The sequence below is a fragment of the Cyprinodon tularosa genome, unplaced genomic scaffold, assembly GCF_016077235.1.
Source record: "Cyprinodon tularosa strain WSP-4 unplaced genomic scaffold, ASM1607723v1 ctg253, whole genome shotgun sequence".
NCBI lineage: Eukaryota > Metazoa > Chordata > Actinopteri > Cyprinodontiformes > Cyprinodontidae > Cyprinodon > Cyprinodon tularosa.
The window spans coordinates 67,460-87,371 of NW_024038941.1; the positions used below are offsets into that span (position 1 = coordinate 67,460).

The 19,912-nt window shown below is 37.1% G+C and overlaps 1 protein-coding gene across 4 annotated transcripts in view; it reads left to right on the forward strand.

Moving 5' to 3' along the window:
• The window catches only part of ryr3 (ryanodine receptor 3), a 143,846-nt gene that overhangs the window by 36,855 nt on the left and 87,079 nt on the right, over positions 1-19,912 (forward strand). For 2 of the 4 annotated variants that reach the window (XM_038288380.1, XM_038288381.1), the window contains exons 4-14: positions 955-975; positions 8,129-8,203; positions 9,849-9,927; positions 10,226-10,338; positions 13,599-13,698; positions 14,277-14,370; positions 15,241-15,315; positions 16,225-16,381; positions 17,486-17,650; positions 18,703-18,824; positions 18,932-19,112. In XM_038288380.1, the coding sequence (XP_038144308.1) occupies positions 955-975; positions 8,129-8,203; positions 9,849-9,927; positions 10,226-10,338; positions 13,599-13,698; positions 14,277-14,370; positions 15,241-15,315; positions 16,225-16,381; positions 17,486-17,650; positions 18,703-18,824; positions 18,932-19,112 (1,182 nt within the window). The remainder of the gene's footprint in view (positions 1-954; positions 976-8,128; positions 8,204-9,848; positions 9,928-10,225; positions 10,339-13,598; positions 13,699-14,276; positions 14,371-15,240; positions 15,316-16,224; positions 16,382-17,485; positions 17,651-18,702; positions 18,825-18,931; positions 19,113-19,912) is intronic. The other 2 variants (XM_038288382.1, XM_038288384.1) reach the window with 1 other exon arrangement.

The window sequence follows — 19,912 nt, forward strand, 5'->3', positions numbered from 1 at the left end:
TTTTTTTCCAGTGCATGCCACATTTAGTGGACGAAAACTGTTACACTAAGACTTAATCTTGAATCTTTTTACAGTGACTTTAAACAGAAAAGGTGTGATTCAAACTGTTTCTGGGTTTGATGTTTTAAACTTTATTAAAAACAATCCTATGCCTTTTTTCCCCACACGTTTTACTGTAAGTACGCACCTCGAAAATTCAGCTACACTTTTATGTGATGAAATAATGAGAAGAGAAGTTACTTTTTGGTGTCTTTACTTCAAATTTGTCCTGGGAAAACAAAGAGAAAACAATGCTTACCTCTTATACAAGCTGATAAGTTGCTTTTAATGCTTGTTTTTGTTTTGTTTTTAATGTTTTTTGGAGATGACACAAAACGCAATTCCTACTGGATACATGTGGTCCCATTAAATGATTAAAGGATTCCCATCAACTGAACCAAATTGTTATTGGATGCTTTAAAGAGACCACTGGTATTCTAGGAATAAATAAGCTGTGGTTGTTGTATAGTGACAGATGTGGAAAACACAGGAGCTTTAGAACTAATTTGGGTAAAAATAAACTTGAAATATTTTTTAATAAAAAGTTGTATGCTGTTCTGGGTTACTGTAACCACATTTGTCGCTTCATACACAACATTGCCCTTTGGCACCGACATTTCTTTAAGTATCTTATTGTGTACACTGTCTTGTCATCTCCACCGTGAAATCTGGCCTGCATTGTTATCAGCCTGGGTAGCAGATTTGTTTGTGCTCCGCAACATTATTGGCTGGCCTTGTTTGGCAAGACAACATGATGTTGGCTAGAATACAAACTCTCTGATAGCAAGGCTAATAAATCACCCCCCTTTTTCCCACTGTAAGGGTCCATTTCTCCCCTTTTGTTGCTCAGATGTATAATCGACCACCGTACGTCCCAGTAACTCATTCTTTTCACTTGTATTTGTTTGTTACTAGAAAGCTGACCATGAAAAATGGGTAGGTCCATCAGTTTGTTCATCCATCATGTTATCAGTGTGCATGACAGACGGCTAATTCAGGCACTTTCACTCAATGTAATGCCTATTTCTTGATTGTCATAGCTTCATTTATTAAATGTAAATCATTAAATCATTAGTTATACTGGTATCCTTTCACAATGTGATAAATCAACTACAGCAAGACATAGATAAATATTGTAAATAACTGACCTATAATTTTTTTCTTAGTTTTTTCTGGAAACTTTTAGTTAATTTATAATAAAGGCCAGTAAAATTCAACATATGGCAATCTTGAAATAAACGCATTTTTACCGTCTCCTTGTTTACATGAGTGAATGTTAAGCCTGACCCCATTAGCTCAATGTGCAAATATAACAGCTTTTAGAATTAAAGGTTTGCTTCTTTTTTTGTTTAAAAGAAGTGGATGTGCGTTATAAGACTTCTTATTCTCAGTCGCTTTATGTAGATTTAATCGAAAAACATTTACTAAAGTCATTAATGAAATTGAAAGGCTTGAAAACTGTTAGAGGTTGGTTTGCTTTTGGGAGTGTTGCTCTGTTTTCTCTGGGTTTGATCTCTAACCAAAAGTCTGAAGTATTGAAAAGAGGAAATGTTCTGAAATCAGTTTTGATTTCAGGTAGTTCACATAGGCAACAGGGTTTGTTGTTTTTATCCGACTACTAAAAATACTGTAATTTATAAACTTAATTTAAACTGTGATTCATTAATTATGCTCAAAACAATATAGCATTAAACATTTATTTTGCACAAATTTTCACTGTATTGCAATTCGCTGTTGATTAGTTTCTTGAACTTACTCTAGTTGATAAAAGTAAATGATAAGTAAAGATTTAAGTAATTGTGAGATATGAGTGAACTAAACTAAAAGCAGGAGAAAGGGAAGTACGTGAGAACTGTATGAATTGAGTAAGGAATTAAATAAAGATGAAAATAATGAATGAGGTATTATTAAACAAATTAGGATTGTTGCAAAAAATTGAAGGTCTAAATTTGCTTTGCATTGAAGGAGTTTGAGTTTAAGAAGGGGAATTGGTAAAGAGTTAAGGCAGGAAAAAGGTATTAATAAAAGGATAAGAATGAACAAGAAACTGGAAAAGAAGAAATTAAAAGGAATTGACAGAAGTAAAAAAAGGCGAAAGACATGAGTTAAAGATCATTGGATGAAGAAGTTCTTCGTATTCATGCTCTGCGTGTTCTGCAATGAGAAGTCCAACCCATCAAAGGTCACAGCAGTTTCTGGCAACCATTTTCCAACATGGCAGCAGGCCTGGATTACAGAATCGCCTGCTCCCTCCTCCTTTCCCTCTGAGCTGTTACATGATACCCTTCCTATCTTCTTTTGATCAAACCCTCCGTTTCCTTTTTTATCTGTCCCAAACAAGACAGGAGGAATGAAGAGACCAGAAAGGACTGACCATAAAACACTCTGGGGTTCCTTTTTCTTTTCTTTAAAAACAAACTTAGCTTCAAACAAATTGGGTGTAATAACTAAAAAAAAGAATAGATACCATTTTACAGTTTTTTTCCATAGAAAGAAACTAAATACTGTTTTCACCTAAAAAAAAAAAAATTATCATGTGACTGAGTTAAGATAGATATATACACTCACCGGCCACTTTATTAGGTACACCTGTCCAACTGCTCGTTAACACTTAATTTCTAAGCAGCCAATCACATGGCGGCAACTCAGTGCATTTAGGCATGTAGACATGGTCAAGACAATCTCCTGCAGTTCAAACCGAGCATCAGTATGGGGAAGAAAGGTGATTTGAGTGACTTTGAACGTGGCATGATTGTTTGTGCCAGAAGGGCTGGTCTGAGTATTTCAGAAACTGCTGATCTACTGGGATTTTCACGCACAACCATCTCTAGGGTTTACAGAGAATGGTCCGAAAAAGAAAAAACATCCAGTGAGCGGCAGTTCTGTGGGCGGAAATGCCTTGTTGATGCCAGAGGTCAGAGGAGAATGGCCAGACTGGTTCGAGCTGATAGAAGGGCAACAGTGACTCAAATAACCACCCGTTATAACCAAGGTGGGCAGAAGAGCATCTCTGAACGCACAGTACGTCGAACTTTGAGGCAGATGGGCTACAGCAGCAGAAGACCACACCGGGTGCCACTCCTTTCAGCTAAGAACAGGAAACTGAGGCTACAATTTGCACAAGCTCATCGAAATTGGACAATAGAAGATTGGAAAAACGTTGCCTGGTCTGATGAGTCTCGATTTCTGCTGCGACATTCGGATGGTAGGGTCAGAATTTGGCGTCTACAACATGAAAGCATGGATTCATCCTGCCTTGTATCAACGGTTCAGGCTGGTGGTGGTGGTGTCATGGTGGGGGGAATATTTTCTTGGCACTCTTTGGGCCCCTTGGTACCAATTGAGCATCGTTGCAACGCCACAGCCCACCTGAGTATTGTTGCTGACCATGTCCATCCCTTTATGACCACAATGTACCCAACTTCTGATGGCTACTTTCAGCAGGATAATGCGCCATGTCATAAAGCTGGAATCATCTCAGACTGGTTTCTTGAACATGACAATGAGTTCACTGTACTCAAATGGCCTCCACAGTCACCAGATCTCAATCCAATAGAGCATCTTTGGGATGTGGTGGAACGGGAGATTCGCATCATGGATGTGCAGCCGACAAATCTGCGGCAACTGTGTGATGCCATCATGTCAATATGGACCAAACTCCCTGAGGAATGCTTCCAGCACCTTGTTGAATCTATGCCACGAAGAATTGAGGCAGTTCTGAAGGCAAAAGGGGGTCCAACCCGTTACTAGCATGGGGTACCTAATAAAGTGGCCGGTGAGTGTATATGTATATATATATATATATATATATATATACAGGTGCTGGTCATAAAATTAGAATATCATGAAAAAGTAGATTGATTTCAGTAATTCCATTTAAAAAGTGAAACTTGTATATTATATTCATACATTACATACAAACTCATATATTTCAGATGTTTATTTTGTTTAATTTTGATGATTACAAATGACAACAAATGAAAATCTCAAATTCATCATATCAGAAAATTAGAATATTGTGAAAAGGTTCAAAATTGATGGCCCCTGGTGCCACACTCTAATCAGCTAATTAACTCAAACCACCTGCAAAAGCCTTTAAATGGTCTTTCAGTCTAGTTCTATAGGCTACACAATCATGGGGAAGACTGCTGAGTTGACAGTTGTCCAAAAGACGACCATCGACACCTTGCACAAGGAGGGCAAGACACAAAAGGTCATCGCTAAAGAGGCTGGCTGTTCACAGAGCTCAGTGTCCAAGCACATTAATAGAGAGGCGAAGGGAAGGAAAAGATGTGGTCGAAAAAAGTGTACAAGCAAGAGAGATAACCGCACCCTGGAGAGGATTGTGAAACAAAACCCATTCAAAAATGTGGGGGAGATTCACAAAGAGTGGACTGCAGCTGGAGTGAGTGCTTCAAGAACCACCACACACAGACGTATGAAAGACATGGGTTTCTGCTGTCGCATTCCTTGTGTCAAGCCACTCTTGAACCACAGACAGCGTCAGAAGCGTCTTGCCTGGGCTAAAGAGAAACAGGACTGGACTGCTGGTGAGTGGTCCAAAGTCATGTTCTCTGATGAAAGTAAATTTTGCATTTCCTTTGGAAATCAAGGTCCCAGAGTCTGGAGGAAAAGAAGAGAGGCACTTCATCCACGTTGCTTGAAGTCCAGTGTAAAGTTTCCACAGTCAGTGATGGTTTGGGGTGCCATGTCATCTGCTGGTGTTGGTCCATTGTGTTTTCTGAGGTCCAGGGTCAACGCAGCCACATACCAGGAAGTTTTAGAGCACTTCATGCTTCCTGCAGCTGACCAACTTTTTGGAGATGCAGATTTCATTTTCCAACAGGACTTGGCACCTGCACACAGTGCCAAAGCTACCAGTACCTGGTTGAAGGACCATGGTATCCCTGTTCTTAATTGGCCAGCAAACTCTCCTGACCTTAACCCCATAGAAAATCTATGGGGTATTGTGAAGAAGAAGATGCAATACACCAGACCCAACAATTCAGAAGAGCTAAAAGCCACTATTAGAGCAACCTGGGCTATCATAACACCTGAGCAGTGCCACAGACTGATCAACTCCATGCCACGCCGCATTGCTGCAGTAATACAGGCCAAAGGAGGCCCAACTAAATACTGAGTGCTGTACATGCTCATACTTTTCATGTTCATACTTTTCAGTTGGCCAACATTTCTATAAATCCTTTGTTTTTATTGGTCTTCAGTAATATTCTAATTTTCTGATATGATGAATTTGAGATTTTCATTTGTTGTCATTTGTAATCATCAAAATTAAACAAAATAAACATCTGAAATATATGAGTTTGTATGTAATGTATGAATATAATATACAAGTTTCACTTTTTAAATGGAATTACTGAAATCAATCTACTTTTTCATGATATTCTAATTTTATGACCAGCACCTGTATGTATATATATATATATATATATATATATATATATATATATATATATATATATATATATATTTAAATGTTATAAACTTCCCATTAACTTCACATATAGAGTTTATCCATTTCATTATGTGCCTTTTTTTAACCCTGCCGCTAGAGATTAATTAAAAAGGTAGGTGCTCATTTTGTTTGATGACAAAAATCCAACTTCATTTTTTTTTTTCATACCCTTCTTTTTTTTTCTATGTTCCCCCCACATTTCCTCCGGTGTTTGACTTGTGTATGTTGTATTTTTTCCTGTTTGTGATGAGAATGGACTTTGTAAAGGCCTACACACACTTGGCATGAGCAGAGAAATGTTCTCCCTACCAGCGTGCAAGACGTAAATTATATCAATTATTTTTTGTGCAACTTAATGTTAGAAATTACTTTAGTATTGAAGCAGATTCTATACAGAATGTTTGTATTTCTAGCGTCAGATAAATATGAAAACAAATGTTCCAAAGGGAGAGACCCATAGATTATTGCTTGGATTTCTACACTTGAGATCTCTTAACATATGACACGTCCAGGCCAGGTTCATGTAGCTTTTGGTAAAATAACACATTTCTCTGTACTTGAAAAGTATGTATTGGCATTAAGTGTGATATTTGTATTTGTTTGTTTTTATCGTTATTGTGAGTATAGTTTGTATGTATTCTTGTTCGTTTTGCTTTAACTTTGAATGAAACACCAAAAACACTTTACTCGGAAGACTTTGTCAACTTAGGATTAATTTCTCATACAAAGGTGAAGTGGAGGATATCAAGTTACATTGCACAGTGGGGAGAATAGGTATTTGATCCTGCTGATCTTGTAAGTTTGCTCACTTGCCAATAACATACATTTCTAATTCTTATGTTAACCCAATTTAATGTAAAAGCAGAATATCCACCATTTTGGCTTTACAGTTGAACAATTAGCATGTGGAAATATGCATTTGATTTCTTTAAAACCTGATGTAGAACTTGAAACTTTCTTTAGTTGCAGAGTTAAAGCTTTTTTATTTGGCGGTCAGCAGGATACACCTGAAGGAATTGGTTCACTTCTTTTTTTTTTTTTAAGAAATATATTTGGGTTTTTTAGATGTGGCTCCTCAATTTATTATCTCTATAGTTTGTGTAGGATTGAGGTAAGTCTACACCACTTTTTAAACTTAATGTGACATTGTCATAGTTTCTTGACAGTTTATCTTTGGGGTAGTTCCTTTATTGGAAGACCCAACCACAAACCTATAGTCTGAATAGGGAACATTAAAAAAGTTGTATTAAAGGTTGACTGTCAGGATGTTTTTGTGGCGACAGTTATATGAATCTTTCCTCTTGCTCCTGATGAATGCTTAGGAGCTTAAATTTGATGCTAATTGACCTCAGCAGTTTGTCCCAGACCTTTTATTATTGATTTAATGTAATAAGAAAGGCCTGTACCTGAGCTCTCTATAGCAGAATGCTTATAAATTTAATCCACAACAGCAGTCTTCTTCAATTTCAGTCTCAAGATCCGTTGTCCTGCACTTTCTTAGGTGGGAGTGGGCTTCAGTACACCTAATTCAAATGATCAGATCATTTGGAAGGACTCTGGAGAACTTGACTGCATGCAAATTTTGCAATTTTATTCAGGTGTGGACAGCAATCTAAAATGTGCAGGAAACCAGATCTCTGGGAGTGGAATGGAGAAAGCCAGCACTACAGGATGGCTTTCGTTTCTCTCCTTTCGATTTGTCTTACTCAACCAATTTGGAAATATTTTCGATGACACTGCAGACAGCGGTTACTTTATATTTCTAAAGTGTTCTAGGGGATCCATAATTCTGAATTAAGGTTCGTGGGTCAAATATTTATTTAACTCAGTGACATTTATTCTGCATTTTAAAGATGGGTTTAAGTCTTTGATTGCCTGGTTACGTCAGGAGCTGCATCAGGTATAAAAACCTGGCCAAATCTGTAAGCTACTCACAATATGTTGTTATGATAACCCCTGAATATTGGAGCAGTCAAAAGGACACAAACATTGAAAAAAAAAAAATTTACTTTCTTTTTTAATTCTGTCTCTCCACTTTAAAATGATATGACACAGAAATTTGAGACTGTTCTCCTTTTTTCGGTGAGCAAACTTATAAAATCAGAAGGGAATCAAGAAGGGCTGTGCAGTGAATTAATAGACTTTAATTTTATTACAATAGTAATGTAAAATATGTAGAACTGCAGGTGTACAATAAATACCAGCTACTTTACAGAGTCTACAATGCGTAAAGACTGTCTATTTAGAGACACATTTCCTAAAAGCTTTAAAGGGTCAAAGAACTGGGGAGGTAGCAATGTCGTTATGAACTAAAATACAGCTGAATTTGGCCAAAAGCAGCCTCATTTTAATAGGTCCTAATCTTTCAATTGGATTTTATTTTTTCCTGTTGGAAAATAGTCTATTTACTACAACAATATTAACCAAATCTTAAAGACATGAAGCAGTTTTAAAGTATATTCTTGTTTATATTGTTCTTTCAACCTTTATATTTCTTCTTTTTTTTTTTTTGAAGTGCTCAGCCCTAGAATCAAGTACCAATTTCCTCTCTAATCAGGATCTAGATTTTGGAATTTCAACTGTATGATATGTACCTGTTTGTTTTTTGCCCAGCCGGCTCAGGGAGGTGGACACCGGACCCTGCTCTATGGTCACGCCATCCTCCTACGTCACTCCTTCAGCGGCATGGTGAGCACCAATATTATACTCATTACAAAAAGGATCAATTGCATTTTATTTCTTCAGGCATCACTTTCTTTATAATTGGTTTCCAAGGAGACAGACTTTGTTATAACCTGTTAAAGTGGTCTCAAGTAAGTTTACTCTGCCAACCTTTCTTTCAATTTAGTCATGCATATTTATTTTTCAGCTAATTCTCTGATGTTTAGAAAGAATGACTTCTAGGCCTCTTGGCTTCTAACCATGAATAGTTTAATATCAAACAATGTTTCCTTTAATCTGATATACACAGAAAAACTTTAGGAGTATACCTTTCTCAGATCATCTGTCAGGTCTGCTTTCTTCATGAGATCTAATTTGGATCCTGCTCAATGCAATGGAAATTGTTGTTGTTTCCTATACTTCCATACTTACTTTTATAATTACTCATTGCACACATCAATAATTTGGTCTTATATGATAAATAAAGTAAATGGAGGAATTCAAAAACAACATCTTGAATGTCTGTTAAACTATTGATCTGGACCAGTGACGTGCGGTGAGGTTCATAGCTGGTGAGGCACTGACGTCATCAGAATCAGATTTGCAAATAGATGCATAGATTGACAGCAGTTTACAGGTTATGTTTCACTTCTGCATCCTTACACATACAAACTGTAGCTCACAAAACACACATTTCCTTAAAAAACAAAACAAAATAAATGTTATTACTGTCTTACCTTTACTTATAAATGAATAGAAGTCCTCCTTATCTTCCTTCAGTTTTAAAAGTCTCTCTGTCTCAATGGAGATCACTGCCAGGGAAGAAAGCCTTCCTTGATCCGTCCTGTTCCTGCCTTATGTTTTCAGTCTCTTGAGCACCCCCTGCCATGAGGCAAGAGAACTGCCTGCCTCACCTCGAACTTGTTCTCTGCCGTTTATAATCGCTCATTACACGAAACACGTTACACAAACACAGTTGGTGACAAAAAGCTCTGTACATTATATACATAAGCCAAATTATTAGAAATAAGTTCACATATTACATTTGTTTAAACCATTTTATTGACGCCGTACAGCAACATGCTCTCTCCGCTTTGCAGCCAGCGCAGAGCCAGGGGTTGCGCAATCCAAGGTGAGGCAGAGCTCGCTGCTGCCTCACCGGCATCGCTTCCAAGCATTTGAATGGGAAAATAAGAAAATTCAGCGATTTTGAACAAATAAAAATCGAAATTGGTGAAGCTACATGAAAAATGAATATTTTTTAGTACAAACCACCGGATGAATATAACAATTTAAATTACTTTATGATTATATATTTTCTTTCTTTCCATGATGGCTGGTGAGGCACTGCCTCACCTGCCTCCCCTGACCGCACGTCACTGATCTGGACCTCTTTAACAGTTTAAAAAGAAGTTTACACGTGAAACATACAGTATGCAATAGAAAGGAAAATCTGAGCTGTTTTAGTGCTATCAATGATAAGTTGACCAGTAGATGGATTGATATGACTAATTAATTAATACACTGATTATTCAGCACTAAAACTTTACATCCCACCTTCTAAACCAAAAATATTTTTGAATTTGCATCACACTTCATATTTTCATGAACTGAAAATCCCTCAGAGCTCCATTTCCTTTGAAACTACACTAATTCATTTTTCACTCACCAGTACTTGACCTGTTTGAAGACATCAAGGTCTCTGACAGACAAGCTGTCATTTGATGTCGGACTGCAAGAAGATTCAATAGGTACAGTATGACTAATGCACCGGATGGGTATGAATCAGCTTGAACTAACCTTGAGATGGAATAAATACCTAATATTGTTAAAATATAACAACTCCATTTGTGTTGTTTAGTTTTTCCATTTGAGCTAATTTATCAGACACAGAAAGTTCTGCATAATTACTTTCTCAAACAATAATTTAAATCATAGCAGAGCTGTTAAAAAATACCTTCACCTGACTGCATTATCAGAGCCTCTCAAACTTTCAGGTTGCACCTAATTAACAGCTTGAGTTTTCTTTTTATGCATTTGTGTCTTCAGGAGAATCCTGCTGGTGGACAATTCACCCTGCATCCAAGCAGAGATCCGAGGGAGAGAAAGTCCGCATCGGAGACGATCTGATTCTCGTCAGCGTGTCCACTGAGAGATATCTGGCAAGTCAGATTAAAAAAATCCTCTAAATGTTTTTAGGACATGTCAATTTTAGACGTACAGTTAATTTTAATTAGGGCTGCAACTAACGATTATTTTAAAAATCGATGAATCGGCCGATTATTTTTTCGATTAATCCATGAATCGGACAAAAAATATTTTTTATATTAACCTCTTTATTCCAAAATAAACATTTTAGACAGAACAAACAAGCACACAAGTACAGGTTGCTCATTAACTGTACTGGTGCAATATGAAAAATAAATGTTTGTGTTAAAACTACGCAAACTTACATGAGAAATGTAGCTGTACATCAACAAAATATAGGGTACTTTGTTTCATAAAGCGCAAAAAGAGACAGGCATTTTTGTTTTTAAAAGCCCCTAAGGGGCTCAAACAATGGGTCCCCCCATTTCAACAAATGAGTTTTTTTTAGACTAGAAGAGTTCTGCCTTTTAAGACAGGAAAGTATAGCAGTTAAAGTTGCTGCTTGAGAAAATACTTAACCATAGAGATAAAAATAGCCCTGTGATTCAAATTATAAATTGTATTTGGAAAATACAAAAAAAAATTAGAGAACTAGGGGTGCTAAAAAACACATCCTCCAAAGACAGATATTTACATGGGAATACGGCATATAATTAATTGACATATTACTGATCTTGCTGGATTTTATTCTGCTTTACTTCCATAAAATTGCAGGATCTTCTTTACTTTATCTTTGCCAGAACATTTAAACTTTAAAAGCCTTGCCCTCATAATTTGCAAGTTAATTTATTTATAAAGTAAATATAAACGCTGCTTAAGCTAATTCAAATGAAATTAAAAGTAAAATAAGTAGCCAACCTTATCACTGTCTGTAACCTACTAACAAGGTAAGGAAAGCATCAGATGAGCTACCTGAGAAAATAACATAACGTTTCCCCACTTTAAAACCAAACAAACATGGTTACTCATCCTGCTGATCAGCTCTCTTCACTGCCATTGAAGGCTCCAACGTGTTTTCTTTTCAGGTGCTGCGTCATAACAGTGGTGCTTCCGTGCTATGTTCATTTGTTTTTACAAAAGTTGCATGTTACGACTTTTTTCACTTTACAAAGCGCAGGCTATTTTAATTATTGTGATCAATTTGCGCCGTCAATCCCGGCGCATGCGCGCTTCATTTGCAGTCTGGACGCTGAGGGTAGACTCCTCACTAAAATCCTGCGACTCTGACTGCAGCGCTGAGAGGGATTCCTGTGGGAGAGGGAGAAAGGGGTTGGGATGGGGGAGGCGCCCCACGGCAGCGTAAAAAGTCGCCAGATTTGTCGCTAGTCGCTTTTTTGAAAAATAGTCGCTGGAGGGGTCTGAAAAGTCGCTGAGTTGGCAACACTGCAACTGCGGCGCTGACTCGCAACGCCATATTTTTTTTTCTTCCCCCGGATGACGGCGGCGCCGGATGACGCATTAATCGCGCGACACAACTAATCGATGATTAAATTCGTTGCCAACGCTTTTAAAAGTCGATTTTTATCGATTTTATCGATTCGTTGTTGCAGCCCTAATTTTAATATATTACTTTTAAAGTGTAACTTTGTTAGACAGCAAATATTCAAAATGGTTTTGTTTTCATTGAATAAACTTCGAAATATACATTACTTTTTACACAACAATAACTTTGTGAGCTGAGGTTACCATTTCTACTCAAACAGAAGTCTAATTTTAAGAAAAAAGTTTCACTCCTTTGCAATAATTTCCTACAAGTGTTTCGTCTTATTTTATTTATCTATTAGATTTTAAATGAACAGAACACAGTTTGTATGAAAGCCATGCTTTTCCATAATATCTTAAAAACTGAACGCTTACCGTTTCACACATTTCCGTGGCAATGTGCTGCAAACGAAAATAGATACTCAATAGATACTCAATAGAAATAGATCTCAACAAGCTCATATGAGAGATCTATTAATGTTGTGAAGGCCTGTCACCGACAACACTTAGTGTAATAGTTATGTAAGAATAAGTGGTGTCAGTAAAAGTCTATAAATATGATAGATTTGCCTTTTTTTTCTCAATATTTACTTATTTCATGCATTCTGCTTTATTTTCCTCTATAGTCATGATTTTTAGATAGCTTTCTTCTTTTTTTTCTTTCTATCTTTTTTCTCTGCCTTTTGTGCAAAAGCTTAGCAATACGATGAATGTGTAGGTCTTTTATTTAAAGATGACCCATGTATAAAGGGTAACCTGGTTTAGCTCACCATTTGTCTCCACAGCTGCTGTTGCTCTGATCACGATCACCTCCATCAGAGTGACAGGGCAATTTAAGATGAAAGTCGATTCCACTGCTACCTGTGATGAAAACCAGATCACCTGTAAAATATCTCTGTATAAATTGAAACATTTTGAATTGTACAGTACTCGCCCATCTGAATAAAAAGTTTAAAGTTGACGTGTCTCCCAAAGCTCGGCTCCACCTCCCAACCTCAATTAACTTGTCCTGCGTCAGGGGAGAGGGGAATTTCAAGAGGGCGAGTGAGAGGCAGAGACTGAAATGGCCTTAAGGGAGCCTCTCTGACGTGCCAAGCATATGAAACTTTGTGGTAATATTTTCTGCTGGGTTCTCCAACCCCCCTCCAGAAAGGGAGGTAATGAATTAAAGCTGAGCTGGCCAAAAGCCAGACATATATCTCCTCTGACAGGACATCATCAGTTAATTCAGGAACTTTAAAACAGAGTTTTATGTTTAAGAAAATATAATCATTTGAAGAGGTTCTCAGGGATCCACATAGTTTTACTCTGGTTATTTTTAACTGACTTGTAGCACAATAATCAATTATTCCACCAGTCTTTCACATTGTCTTTTTTTTTTTTTTTTTTTTTTAATCATCTCCATCAGTAACCAATCCACATGCATCAGTCCTCTGGTTCTGGATCCTCTAGTTAGGGAAAGGCTTATTTAAATTTGCTTGTTAAAAAAATCTGCACCTTTATAACTCCAGTTGTAATAGGGTTTGACTTCTTTGCTGCTGTTTTTTTTGTTTTTTGTTTTTTAAATATGTATCTAAATGATGACGAACCTTGGTTCACTAATTGGAAAAGTTTTTTCTTGTTTGTTTTAATAGCCACACCCAGGCCTTATTACTACTTGATGACTCTGACTAATTTTTTTCAATATCTTATTTTTTAAACACTACTGGATGTAATAGTTCTGTTTGCACATATGCTGCAGCTGTAATCGTCCTCTATTTGAAGTCCTGTGTAATCCGCTTCTCCCTTTCAGCATCTCTCAAACTCCAACGACAACATTCAGGTGGACGCCTCCTTCATGCAGACCCTGTGGAACGTCCAGCCGACCTGCTCATCAAGCAGCATGGCTGTAGGTGGGTCCTTCGTCCTCCATCAATGGCATTTTATTTCAGAATAATATTTACTTTCAAACAATATTTGAAATATTAAGATCCATATTAAACTAGCTCTAGCTCAATGGAAAGACTGGTGACTTTGCAATTTTAAAGATGTGGGTTTGATTCCAGCTTCCTGCTGCCCCATGTCCATTAGCTCCTATCTATCAGCTGGAATAGGAATGTGTGCATATTTGTCAGTGCAGTTTAGTGAATGGGTGCAAAGCTTTTTGAGTTGTCTCTACAACTAGAAAAGGGCGATATACATTGGGTACGCAAAGTATTCGGACCCCTTTCAATTTTTCACTCTGCGTTTCATTGCAGCCATTTCAGTTTTCCTTTTTTAATAAATCTGAAAAAAAAAAAAAATCTACATTGTTTTTTTTTATGTCAAGATGGGGTGCTGAGTGTGCATTCATGAGAAATTAAATGAACATTGATTTTAGCAAATGGGTGCAATGAAACAAAGAGTGATTTAAAGGGGTCTGAATACTTTCCGTACCTACTGTAAATTCAGTCAGTTTTTTCTTTAACTGCATGCTGTTCTGTCTTTGAAGGGTATTTGCTTGGTGGTCATGTGATGCGTCTCTGTCACGGTCATGATGAGAGTTTGACGATCCCTGGGGCAGATAAGAGTGAAGAGGAGCAGAGGTTTGTAATAAACTGCCAAAGAGATTTCAATCCAACAGGCAGGAGGACAAATATTTTACAGGTTTCATACGTTTGAGAAAGTGGTTAATAAAATATAACTTACAAAGTTGTAATGCTATGGAATGTTTTGCAGCTGGAGGGACTGAAGCACTTTACAATTTATCAACAGGAAGATAAAATAAGTCTTTATAATCATCAGTGACCCTAAGGATAAAGATAAAGTGGCTTAAGAGAAACATGATTATGTTTGGAGTAGCCATCACAAAGCTCTGATCCCAGTCGCATGGAAAAGAGGTCAAAAGGTGTTGGACAACTGGGCCACTTACAATCCTGACTGTTACACCAGCTCTATCAGGAGGAATGGGCCAAAATACAGCAAGTTATTCACAGAAACACCAGGGAGAATTTACGATTAGCCAATCTGCCAAATACTATGGAAATAGATGAGCTTTGATTTTTTACAAGTATAGAAAATCTATCATCCTGGTATTTTAGCAAGTATTAACGATTGTGTTAATCTCATCTGCCTCAAACAGCAGAGGTTTAATTTAATTCAATATGAGACACCGAGAAGAGAGACAGTCATTTCACTCATTGCTTGTGTAAAATTGAATTAACAGAAGCAGGAAGTTTAAGATTGGGAGCGCTCATTCATTCACAAATGAGCTGTTTGTAGAGAGAACATGAAGATCGCATCATAACACATACAGATATATAAGCAAACTATTTATGGTTCCATTTGTTTTCTTTTTATTTTACTTTTTGATCAAGTCAAACAAAAATCTTTTTTTATGATTGAATCTCTTTTAGCTTTTTATTTTGTGTGAATGCAGTAATTATATTGTTTTACTTATTTCATCCAACAAAAAGGATAGTAAACTATGAAGCCGGGAAGGGTGCATCAAGAGCCCGCTCCCTCTGGAGATTGGAGCCTCTCAGGATCAGGTAAGATGTTATAAAATGACAAAATCATCTAAACCCATCTCATAAAACGCTAAAGTACACACACTATTTCAAGCTTCATAAATTATAATGGTCGCCTTTCTTAAATGTCTTGAGCCCTGTAAACTATTTAATGCCCCCTTGCCACTCTCAGCTGTCATAGCCAATTAGCCGGCTACATCCTACCGACTGAAACCCTGTTTAACATTTCTCTGCGTTCCTTCTGTTGAAAAAATTGTTAGAATTAGACAGGGATACTTGATAAAAAAAAAAAAAAAACTTTGTTGGAATGGTTTGTAAAAATCTGATATTTTCACACCTAAATCTATGTTGTTTCTCACATAAATACCTTCAGTTTAACTCGGCACTACCTTCATAGTAAAGTTGCAGTAAAGCAGCTGACATTTAGCACTGACCGTGTGGGTGTTTATCTGCAGGAGTTGAACCAAATGAGAAACTGACACTGACCCCTTTGCTTTTCTGACATCACCTCTGTCATTCTGTGTGGTTAAACAGACAGGAGCTCAAATAACAAGGCAACAGAAAATTGCCTGAATAAATATGAAATGCGAAAGAAATGAAAGAATGCGTTTGTTCTTTAACAGAAACAAAAGTAAATATTGGGTCTTGTTCTTGATGCTTCTGCCAGTTAAAACTTTCTTACGGTTTCTGAATCCACAACAATTCAGTTTAATAAAACCAAGCCTAAACTGAGCTTTCGTTGAATATTTCCGACTGAAACAGTTAATATACAAGGGAAAATCATCACACCTTATATTGAAGTAAAATACTAACTCACTGGGTCATAAGTAATGTGATCATATGACCTAAAATAGAGTTTATAACTGAAATCTTACTGCACTTTATAATGTTTACATTTCATATCTTTTGACATCCGTTCTGTCTGTTTAGCTGGAGCGGCAGCCATATTCGATGGGGCCAGCCGTTCCGCCTTCGCCACCTCTCCACTGGACACTATCTGGCCTTGACTGAAGACCGTGGACTGGTCCTGGAGGACAGAGAGAATTCAAACACCAAAGCCACTGCTTTCTGCTTTAAGTCGTCTAAGGTTATTTTTCCCCATACTCCATAGAAATAGTTCTTAACTTAGACTTTAACTCTGGTCTGTTTTCACTCCTAATTTTGGCTTTTGAGCTACACCTATAATACTGCTGTGATAAAAGCACTTTTAGATTGAAATAAGCTTTTGACTTTTTGAGTTAGCTTCTAAAAGACTACTGTGGCACCATGATAAGCTGACCTTTTCCCCGCTGCTGAGCTCACTAGACTGTAAACATGTTAGAGCAAACATCCATCTCCATTGTAATTCAAGCCTCCTTTGCAGAAAATGTGATGGGAAATCTATAAACACTGCAGCAACATTATAATGCATCTTACTCTAGACCTATGTAGAATAAATGCCAATAATTTAGAAAAATGCCAATTAGTATAAGCATCAGAAAGTATAGGGCCTCTTTGTAAAGTAGTATAATTAGTAAAATGATACTAATATTAACTTAATAACATGTTTTGCTGAAGAGGGCTTCCCAGGAGATTAATATACAGTTTTTTTGTTCTTCCTGTTTAGCTGTACGTTTAATTCTGCCAGCAATGCAAGCTTTTAATCCTTGTAAATATTCCCAGAAATGAGCTACATGAGTCACCTTCAGAACCTTTTATCTTAAGCCTTATAAAAGAATAAAACTCCTGACAACAGAGAGTAATGACCCTTCCTTCAATAACCACTCCCCCAGAGGCCTTGAGTTATTACCGAGGACTCATACTTACATGGGAAAGTATAGTCTTTGTTTACTCTATTTTTAGCCAATCTCTTTATCTTCTAACCACATCAGTCTGTGCCCATCAGCTCCTTTATCGAGGAAGGTCAACTCCTCATCGAGCTGAACATTGAATTAATATGTTCCTCCTGCTTGCGTCTGACATTAATCAATTGAATCGCTCCATCTCTGTCTGAAAAGTAGCCAAGCTAATGATCCCTAGGCCGGCCCCCAATGAGATTCTTGTCCCCATCCTGTGATTACCATCTAATGTCTATTTGTCATCAAATTATGTCATACATTTTGTCATTCTTCCAACCCAGTTTCAATGAATGATAGTTATGTGCTTTTATTTGCTATTCCTTACATCATCCTTTTCATTCTGAATGAACCAGGAAAAGGGTGATCCTGGTATCAAGAGAGACATTGAGGGGATGGGAGTTCCAGAGATCAAATATGGCGACTCAGTCTGTTTTGTCATGCACGTGGCAACTGGATTGTGGCTCTCCTACTTGGCGCCTGATGCCAAATCATCTCGTCTCGGTCCCCTGAAAAGAAGGGTAAATATGCTAACCGACAGAAGTAAACATTTCAGTCATCTTACTCTTGGGAAAAGCTGTTAAATGAAGTACAGCATATTCCAGAGGTCTGCAATCCATGGCCCTGGGGCAAACTTGTGATATGCTGTGGCTACCTGCTAATTTAACCTTTATTGTTATTTAATCCATTAAAATAAAATTACTGTTATGATCTGTTGCTTAGCACTTCGTTTTCGCTTAAGGAAAACAACAATGATGTTGTGCTACGTTTACTTGAGTGCAGTTTTTGGGTATCACCCCCTGCGACATCTGATACAAATTTTAAAGTATTTCCTCATATTTTTATCAAGTTCTCATAAATCTTTTACGTGGTGCATTTAAAAGCCTTCATGCATGGAAACACACAAAATATCGAGGATGCTTGCCCTGATAAACTGGAGTTGCCCCCCGCCAGAGAGTAAATGTAACTTGGTGGGATTAATAGGGCAGTCCAAATCTATGCTATCAAATTACAGCTTCAATATCCATTAAAAAAAGCCTTACTTGGGCAATTATTAATTTTTGTTTATGACTTTAAAACTTTTTTTATGTAGCTGGTTTTTATTGATCATTCTTGAGGCAGCAATTTCATTTAAATCTGATAATTGCTCTTTATTGGGTGACTGGCTCTTTTATGTGAGATGAAAAATTAGTTTGGTCCCTTATAAGCTGCTCAATGTGGGGCCCTCCTGCAGATACAGTATGCTACCTTGTGATGATGCAAGGGGGTGACTGCAGCCTTGGCAGGAAGCCTAAACACCTGCCAAGGTGAAGTTGATTGTCAGTTTAATACCAAATCTCTCTTCCTGTTGTGACCCAAGCTGCATGATTCTCCATCTATATATATTTTTATATATATCTTTTCTCAAACATGAGTTGTTTTTTTTTGAGTGAATCTAAAGCAATGCTGAGATAAGTCAGCTGTCTTCAGATTACTTTTAAAGTGAAATCTTTTCACATATTTTACATTTTTACAATCAGAGAAATGTTTTTTTTTTTTTACATCATACACTTGTCTGTTTCTTCCTTACCAGGCCTGCCTGCACTCTGAAGGCCACATGGATGATGGTCTCATCCTTCAGCGCTGCCAGCATGAAGAATCTCGGGCTGCTCGCATCATCCGAAACACCACATTCCTCTTCAAAAACTTCATCAAGTAGGAGGCCCTGTTTACAAAAAGCTCCTCTGCAGATCTTAAAATAAAATAAAAAAGCAAAGTTTTAATGCAAAATAAAAATTGCAAATTTGACTCTTGACCTTCAGGGCACTGGACAGCGCTGCCGCAGGAGAGATGCATGCAGTGGCTGGATTTGTTGAAGAGGTTCTGCAGACACTGAACGATCTGATTGAATACTTCAAGCAGCCCGATGAAGAGCTGGAGCACGAGGAAAAACAGAACCTGCTTCGCTCACTCATCAAACGGCAAGATCTCTTCAGGGAGGAGGTGATTGGGCTGAATCTTCCCAATGGGGCATAATTCTATGTTTTCATTTGTAAATAGGTTTATATTTGGGGTATAAAAAAAGTTCTCAACATCTTACCTGTAATAGAAGCAATCAAATCAATTTTAGCTTGGAAAAATATCTTACCGTGGTTTAGCTTTAGCTGATTACTTTTAAAATAGGAAACAGAAAATGAATACATTTTATGATGTAAACCACTAGCTACGATTAGTGTTTTGTTTTTAAGTATAGTTGACTTTTTCCTGTTTTTTGTAGCTGATAAAATGTCCTTCAACTTTGTGAAAAACATTACATAAAAGTTGGGTTTTGGTTAATATCTGTTGGTCTAAATGTCTCTTTAATGAACTGTGTAACAGAAAACTGACCCCAAGGTAAAAGACACCTGTTGTAGCTTTAGTCATGGATATAACTTTAGTCACGAGGATAAAAGAATCAAATCATAAATGGCTGATTTATTTACATCAGAACATGTTAATTAAAAAATATTTAATAATCCTCAATTTTTTAGTGCCAGGCTGATCAATTTTCTTTTAACCTCACTCATTGTGGGTCAGAAATTGGCCATCACTTTTGTGGATTGGTTTGATGAACCTCATACCATTTGCATTTGTTTTTTCTTTTTTTTTAAGCAGTCATTTTCTTTGATTCTTATCAGAGGTTAATCAGTGGGGTACAGTTTATAGGTCTGACCTGACTCTAGGATGCCAATGACAGCATTTTCATGGACCTATTGAAGTCATTATATTAGGCAATCGGTTAGTTTTAATATATAGAATACATT